Genomic DNA, 8,498 nt, shown 5'->3' on the forward strand with positions numbered 1-8,498 from the left:
AATTAATTCAGTTAAGGACCATGGTCCCTCTGTCTCCAAGACAGATCGTATAAAGTGAGGGAAAAGTCTCTTTTCTGGACACATTAAACCAACACCAAAAAGATAAAAAAATCAGTCTCTGAAAAAAAAAATCAGTCTCTGTCAAGCTAGGCAGGAGGGACTGTCAGGTTTGTAAAACCAAACCTGGAACCTACCTGCACTGTCCTTCCGAACAGTAGAAACCATTCCCTCTCCTCTCTACCCCTCTGTAATTCTAATTCTACTTTTTTTTTAAAGGACATCTCCCCTAATTCCCACCTCCAATAAATATCCAGTCTAAATTATTCTCCACCCAATTATTAAACTTTTTCACAAGCTCCGGGGGGAAGATTTACCCTGAGACAAATAGTGAACAGAATGGGGGTTTGGGAAAGATAAAAAGGTACAAGGCATAGTGGTCCAGTATTAGAAACGAAAACATTCTGCTCCCTGTGTGACTCAATAAAGCAGCAGGAAAACATATAAAGTCAAGCTGGTATAAGGAAGAGGAAATATTTGTGATTGACTGGGACATACTGATATTCTTGGCTGCATTGTGTGTGGCCTTGTGCTCAGAGAGAAAAGAAGGGGTGCAAGGCAGCCTTATATTCTAAGGAAAATGGTGGGGTGGGACTGGGGGATGTACTGGAATCTTTACACCTCCTTTCTAGTCCTCCATAGATGTAGGCCGTAGTACACTAAGGGGAAAGAACAGCCGATACGAGGAAAGCAAGAGCCTTTTCCCGGCCCCATAGTTTGGACCAGACCCATAGCACTCTTCTCATTGAGGCTGGAGGCCTGGATTTCTGCCCATCCAATCCCCACCTTGCTTTGTCCTCCATGATCATCCTCCCTGGTCCACCCTTACTACATCCCGCTGTCCCCCATCCTCAAAAACACAAAGCTTTTCAGTTCTTTGCCACAAGGTAAGTTAAAAAATGTGGTTTCTTTGTTTAAACAGTTACTAAGTTGGTTCGTCTTTTAGTAACAGACCTCCCCTCCCCCAGTGCCCCCTCAGTCCTGGATGATCACATCATCATCATCGTCGTCGTCGTCGTCTTCCTCCTCCTCCTCTTCATCCTCATCATCTTCTGGCAGTTCTTCCTCCTCCTCTTCCTGCTCTTCATCTAGACAAACCACCACTTCAGCTGGCTCAGGTAATCGAGAGTCAAACCAATCCAGTACCTGCTGGGTGCTAAGCCTTGATGCCTGACTCAGTTGAGGGATATCACTTTCCCGTAGCTGTTGGTGGGTTGCCCAGTACCTTTCCAAGGGTCGTATATCCGGTGGGGGTGGGGGGATCGGCAGAGGTGGTGTCTCAGCCCATTCATTCAAGGAGCGGGTTGAAGGTGGTGGTGTGGGAATTGCTGGATCCTGGAAACTGGGGGCACCAGGTACTGCGTTGTCCCGAAACCATTTTAGTTGCCCATGCTTCAAGGCATAGCGTGTGTCACCAAACCACTGAATAATCTCAGGCCGAGGTAAGCCAGTGATCTGCTCTAATTTATGGTAATCCTCACGCCGTGCCCACTGGCACTGTAAAAAAAACGATTTGAGGATAGCCAGCTGCTCTTTGGTTTTGCGCTTGGTCTTTCGCTGGCGTTGCATATCTGGGGAAAGGTACTCTGCAGGGCCAACCCTACCAGGTGCTGAGTTATGCCTTAGCCCCTGGGGCCAGGCTGGCTCCAACTGTGGGCGTAGTGCCTGTTCATTGGGTGACAGCGGCTGTGGGATACAGCCCAGTGGCTGGAGGGGTTTAGAGGTGGCAGTAGCTCCATTAGCCAGTACCTGGAAAGAGGAAGAAGAGGTAGAGGAAGGAGGAGTCACATTAGATGCTGACTCCTTCTTACAACTACTGGCAAGTAATGAGACGGGTGGGGGCTTATCCCGAGCACGGGGCTGGTGGACAGCTGTGGAGTGGTTCCAGGAAGCAGTACCTAGGCCGTGTGACTGGTCGGGACCCTTGCCTGCCTGCTCCTTAGAGAGGCCACTGCTTTGAAGATCCTGCCAAAATTGTGATTGGTGGGGGAATGCCCCACTGCCAGGTACCATCAGGGGCTCCTTTGCTTTCTGGTGACTCAGTGGCTCTGAGGGCTCTGAGGGCTCTACCTTCAATCCTTTCATCTGGGTGGGCTCGCTAAAAGTCAGGGGAACTATTCCAAGACCAACTTGTTCTGGAGGTGGCACTGGAGAAGGAGGCACCTCCTCTGGGGGCCGCCCTGCATGATGAGTAAAAGAGAGAAGGGATTTGAAATGGAGTTGGTCCCGATGGTAGACTACTCGGGCTCGAGTCTCTTCAATTTCTTCGGATGACCAGCTAATGCCACAGCGGAGGCGCTGGGCCATGAACCAAGTCTTGACTTTCTCCATCTGCAGCCCATAGCGTAGGCAGAGAAGGGCAATGTCTGCTAAACTGGGATACGGAAAGTAGCTGAAGGTTTGTAGCAAGTGTTCATTGCCATCCAGCTCACTAGTCTGGGCTGCTTGGGTCCACACAAGTTGTAGCTCCTCAGAGATTGGAGGGAGACAGATGAGCCCCGCAGGGGAGCTATTAAGACCGCTGGCCTCTTTATTAGGAGGCATGGTGCTTTCTGCTTTGTGCCCTTCAGAGATAGCTGTAATAAGAAGAGAAACAGCTCGATCACTGGGGCTCCTCTTTCAACCCATTGTTCAATTTCTACCAAACAAAACGTTGGACTCCAAAACAATCAACTTATACGTGTACTGTGCTGGATTGCTTTTAAAGTGCATAACAATTTCTTATTTAATTTTCATAACCTTGTGAATCATCAGAGCCTGCTATAATTCCCTTGTAAGTATGAAAAAACCAAAGTCCATAGAGGTTAAATTATCCCAAGTCACAAGACTAGTGAGTGTTGTCACCAAAAAACGAAATCTGACTTCCGAGGTTAAAAAGGAAAACATCCTTATAGCCTTTATCTTTCCCATTCAAATTCACTTCACCCTCTAAGTTAATGGAACAAGAATGACAAAACTAAGACTCACCAAGAAAACAAGAAGAGGTGTAATCCCAGAACACTTTAGCTCCTAACAGATTATCTCTAGAGTTATCTCTAGATTATCTCTAGAATATGGAAAGGTTAAGAATACAATGTGTGAAGGTAGAATAGCACAGTCCCTCTGCCCAGCCCCCTTTTCTTTCCCTTCTTGGTGGGCGAGTGTTAGGGGGAGGGGATTGATGGGTTTTTTTTTCTAACTCTCAGTAGGATAAGATAGGTCAGCTATCTGGGATAAATGGGGCTCGCTCCCCCTCGGTTTTGGTCTGGTTAGGGTAGAGGGAGGGGAACGTTTCCTACCCCTGTCATCCTCAGAACAAAGGTTATTCCCCTCCCCCCAGCCTTTGTCTCTTCCAACTGCTGAGTCTCTCTCCAGGGAGCCTAGAGAGCTCCCTCAGACCTTAGCAGCCCCTCCGCACAAGACGGGAGGCCCTCAGCTCTTATCTTTTCAGTCCAGCTTTCTTCTCAGAACCAGGTGGGCTCGCTCATTATAAACTGTAACCGGGTCCTGCAAGCTACCCAGCAGCACCAGGGCTCCCAGGGTCATCGTGGCTGTGGGGACGGCAGGGAAAACCTCTGACTACGCCTCATTCTTGGAAACCTGCTCAAGCTATTTCCCAGAATAATTCTGTTGACCAATCTTTTTTTTTTTTTTTGGCCATGCCTGGGGCTTTTGGGATCTTAGTTCCCCAACCAGGGAGGAACCCATGCCTCCTGCAGTGGAAGCACAGAGTCCTAACCACTGGACCGCCAGGGAGTTCCCCGTTGACCAAATTTTAACTCGGCTCCCTGTGTGGGCATTAGAGACTTTAAAACATCTGTCATCCTTTACTCTTAGAGGAATCCCATCTGAGTTTATAAATATTACTTCTGATATGTTATGGATAGGACAGGATTTCGATATAAATGCTACATGATGAATTGAGAAAAAAATCTCAAGTCCAGAAAGTTACACATAGTACAGTGTAATATCGGGGATTTTATACGATGAGCAGAAAACTTCGGAAGCATTCCAATGGGTGTCACCGTTCCCTTTTAACAAGCAAATCTTAACAAACTGAAGGCCATGCAGACCCTAGAGGCAGTACAGCTTGAAGAGAACCTTAAGAGGGTAAATGAAGGCAGCATGGCATAGTGGGTTGAAATATGATTAAGGCCAGCCTGCAGTTTGAATCCCAATTCTGCCACCAGCCATGTGATCTTGGGCAAAATCTACTGAACTTATAGGAGCCTCAGTTTCCTCATGTGTAGAAAATGGAGACAATGTTGAATGTATGTCAAGTTACATATATTTTTACAGAGCACCTACTGTGTGCTAGATGTCATGTGTAGGCGGGGCCTAGAGCTGTTAGAGGTGGAGGTCTGGGGTGAGGCAGATTTGAGGTGAATCGCAGCTTCTCCACTCCCTAGAGTGCTCGCTAAGCTTTATTTTCCCATCAGAATAAAAGGAGGTCATAACAGCGTCTACCTTGCAAGTTTATGACTAAATCAAAAAATGCAACTGATGGGCTTCCCTGATGGCGCAGTGGTTGAGAGTCCGCCTGCCGATGCAGGGGACGCGGGTTTGTGCCCCGGTCCGGGAGGATCCCACGTGCCGTGGACCGGCTGGGCCCGTGAGCCATGGCCGCTGGGCCTCCGCAACGGGAGAGGCCACAACAGTGAGAGGCCCGCGTACCGCAAAAAAAAAAAAAAAAAAAAAAAAAATGCAACTGACGTCATGCCTAGACCAAAGTAAAGGCTCAATAAATTAGAGCTTTTATCATTGCTTCAGCCTCACGGGCTGATTCTGATATAAGGTAATGCTCCTCTTAGACAACAGGGGAAGTGAGGCAAAGACTGAATCCTTTAAAATGACTGTTTCAGTCTGTTATTGCAGTCTTAATCCTAATGAGCAGTGGAGGAAACCAGGGTGTCTTGATTTTGTACTTTTTATATTTGGGGAGTTGGATATAATTCCAGAAAGGATTTTGCAACTTTTAAAAAGTAGCAAAATCACTGCTTTAGAATTGAATCCATAATTTGGATATAAGTTCTTTTTGATTACTAGGTGAATTGCCAGTGTGGTAGCTCTACCTTTACCCTTCAGGTCCATCCCAGACACAGCTGAGGGGCTGTGATGAAGTGCTTGCACAGCTAGGCACTAAACTACCATTTGGAAATTGTGGCCCACCAGGAACACCATCAAATCTAAGCTGGAGAATACTTGATGTTCCAGCACTTGACATCCACTTAACCTTATCTGTGTCCTGTTTTTTAAGGACACAGTAACAGTTCAGATACGAGGAAAAGGTAGCATAAGGAATAAAGCAGTCCAGTGTGAGGATGAAGACTGCCAGACAGGAAATAAGGCAGGCACAGCTATAAGCCCACCAGGAAGCATTTTACTTTCATTCATGTGGTTTGCTATCGTCAGATTCCCATATCAGCTTGATATTTCAGTATAACATACAGTAATGGAAAGGTCATATCTGGTGTACTGTATGTATCTACAGTTTCCCAGTGACACAAAACACAAGTTGTGGAAGACTTCCTGATACAGAATGGTGGCTTAGATCAGGGCACAGATGTAGAGCTGGTACCTCCCTGGACGAATCTGGCTTTGATATAGGAGAAAACTATCCAGGGAGTGGCTCATGAGAACTATAACAAAGAGGGTAGACCCTACAGTAATCAAAACCACAGTGAAGACACTATAGTGTCTTATGTCCTTGTACCTCATTTGGAGATGGGAGAAAAAGGGAAGGAAAGCTGGAGAAATAAGGACTCCTCTGGGCAGAGGTGGTGGTAGTGGTATTATCAATTCTGAGTTATTACTAAACTTGTATCCATGCCAGATATGCCCCACTGCTACTTAAAATCACTAATAAAAAATACAGTCAGGGTAACACCCTTATTTCCCTTTGGGCTTTCCATACCCCTGGACAAAAGGCAGAAAAGAATGGGCTGCCTTAAACTTCCAGTGTAGGTGTTCACACAATCCTAGGAAAAAGAGGTCTTCAGAACTTGAACCTAGGCTGGGAATTCCCTGGTGATCCAGTGGTTAGGATTCCGCACTTCCACTGCAGGACTGCAAGGGGCACGGGTTTGATCCCTGGTGGGGGAACTAATCCCGCATGCTGCACGGTGCCAAAAAACCCTCGAGCCTAGGCTTATGGTTAAAAGCAGGAAACAGTTCAAGTGCGAGACCAGATATGAGCCTGCTAAATTCCCTAAATCTTTATTCAGAGAACTGAGGTATGTTTCTGAATGAAATGTGTTTTGGTGATAGTTTTCAAGGGCCTTAAAGGACTTTTAGTGATATTCAATTCATGTGCTTCTCAACTTTTTGGATCATGAACCTCTTTGAAAATCAGAAGTTATAAACTCTCAGAAAGTTATGACTTACTGCCCCCACCGCCCCATAAACATTCACACTTACACATTACATAAAGTATAATCTCCGGGGGTTTGCTGATTGCCCAGAAGTCCTGGTTAATAAACTTTGCCTTATCCTCCCAACTTAATAAAAGCAATGGTGGTAATGCTTAAAGAGAAACAGTTTATGAATGAATGGAAAGAATGGTTGGAAGACTCAAGAGAATCTGAATTAGTCTAGAAGCGACTAGGCATTGGTGATATTAGTTGAAGAGAGTGGAAGTGAGGGGTGTTCAACTGGGCCAAAAGCCTGGCTTAACTGACCCCTACTGGATTACATTATCAATACCCATAGTGCACTGGAAACTGGAGACTGGTAGGCTACTCTAGTATGGCAAAGTCAGCTGCTTCCTTCAGCTGCCCTATGTGCTTAGGCCAGTTGTGTGTAATTCCAAACCTGCTTAGGCTCATTGTTTTTCTGTATATAATAATTAAACATCACATAAATCTATGGAAAATGAGTGCATTAAGAATTGTTTCTGGGAATTCCCTGGCAGTCCAGTAGTTAGGACTCCGTGCTTTCACTGCTGAGGGCCCGGGTTCAATCCCTAGTTGGGGAAGTAAGATCTCACAAGCCGCACAGAGCGGCCAAAAGAAAAAAACTGTTTCTATGAAAACAAAGTCAAATGCTTTGGAAAGACATAATACAAAGGAGTGTATATTAAAAATTTTTTTTGAGTTGGAAGTAGGCAAGAAAACTGTAAAAGACTGGAGGGGCTGGGGATTTTAAAAACTCAGAAGTATTCTGCACTCAGATTGCTTCAAAAGTGTTTAAATGTTCACTCCACTTTAAAGAAACCAAACGTGGAAATCACAGATGATGAGAGGCAGTGGCTCCAGGCTCAGGCTGCACATTAGAATTACCTGGGAAACTTAAACCAGGGCATCAACCTCCTCATTCTGACTTAATTAGCCTGAGACTGGGGCTCAGGCATAAGTAGTTTTTAAAAAGTTCTCAGGGTGCAGCCAGATTTGAGATTCACTTATGTAGTTTATCCTAGAAAGACAATTGGGACTGCCAATCAGCATACTTACATAAAGAAAACGCCTGGACACTAACCGAAGAGATTGGTGAAATGAACGTACTTTTAATGACAGTTCTTAAGATATGTATGCATCATTTAAAAAATTCCCAACTTTAACTGGCTTTTTTGTTTTTTTGTTGTTTTTTTTTTTTTCAATTACTGCCACCTACTTATCCTAATCATAAAAAGCGCTTCAAATGTATGGTGAGAAGGGGGTTCATATGATAAAATATCACATCTGGGCCCTCATTACCAAATAGGTCTCAGCTTGAGTCTTCTTTCAGTTTAGAAGTCTCAGATTAGGACGCAACACCAGGAACCTCTGAGGACTCAGGTTCTCACTTTCCTAGTTGGTTTTCTGAGTATGTCTGGGTAGGGGTCAGAGGGGGCAATTTCTCTTAAACCTTTCATTCCCAAAGGCAACTGCTCCCCAGGAATAAGGCCAGGTTTCTGTACATGTGTTGAGGTCGCTAGGAGGTAGTCATGGAGGGGAGGAGGGGAGGCCTGGGAAGGAAACGTTTCTCCTATCCTCCATTTCACAGGCAGTCTAGAAGGCTCCAAACTGGGTCAGAGAACAAAAAGTTCCTGCACTTGGGGCGATGAGCCCCAGGAAGCAGGAGAATCTCAAACCCTCCCCTCGCCAAGGGCGTCCCTACCCAGCCTTCCCCTCCTCCCTACACACCCACTCACCCTCCCCCAGTTACAACAGGGAACCGAAAAGTCCAGAGGAGAAAGGAGAGAGAACCAGGCGACTTCGAACCTAGAATTCTCCTCCCCCCAGCGCGGGGATGGGGCTCCGGGGGTCGGAGATCGTACAGGGTCTGGGAGGGGAAGTCGAAGGGGCTGGGGATCACTCACCGCAGTCCGGCCCGGGCGGCGGCTCCCAGCCTCGCACCATGGGCCGGGGGGAAAGGGGGAGAAAGGGCAGGGGGCCTCCGGGGTGAGAGTGGGGTTGCTGCCCGGTGCGGCCTGCTCCGAGCCCACCCGCGCGGAGGGCTGGGACCGGGACTGCCCCCCCCCCCCC

General features: G+C 46.7%; 1 protein-coding gene across 1 annotated transcript; it reads right to left on the reverse strand.

Moving 5' to 3' along the window:
• Positions 1 to 418: 418 nt before the first annotated feature.
• HOMEZ (homeobox and leucine zipper encoding) lies at positions 419 to 8,490 on the reverse strand. The gene is made up of 2 exons (XM_024753253.1): positions 8,333 to 8,490; positions 419 to 2,633 (listed from the first exon to the last, which is right to left on the reverse strand). Exons 1-2 carry the CDS (start codon positions 8,370 to 8,372, stop codon positions 1,033 to 1,035), a joined length of 1,641 nt encoding a protein of 546 aa, XP_024609021.1. The 5' UTR covers positions 8,373 to 8,490; the 3' UTR covers positions 419 to 1,032.
• Positions 8,491 to 8,498: the final 8 nt, after the last annotated feature.

The sequence above is a fragment of the Neophocaena asiaeorientalis genome, unplaced genomic scaffold (genome assembly GCF_003031525.2).
Source record: "Neophocaena asiaeorientalis asiaeorientalis breed wild unplaced genomic scaffold, Neophocaena_asiaeorientalis_V1.1 scaffold1186, whole genome shotgun sequence".
NCBI lineage: Eukaryota > Metazoa > Chordata > Mammalia > Artiodactyla > Phocoenidae > Neophocaena > Neophocaena asiaeorientalis.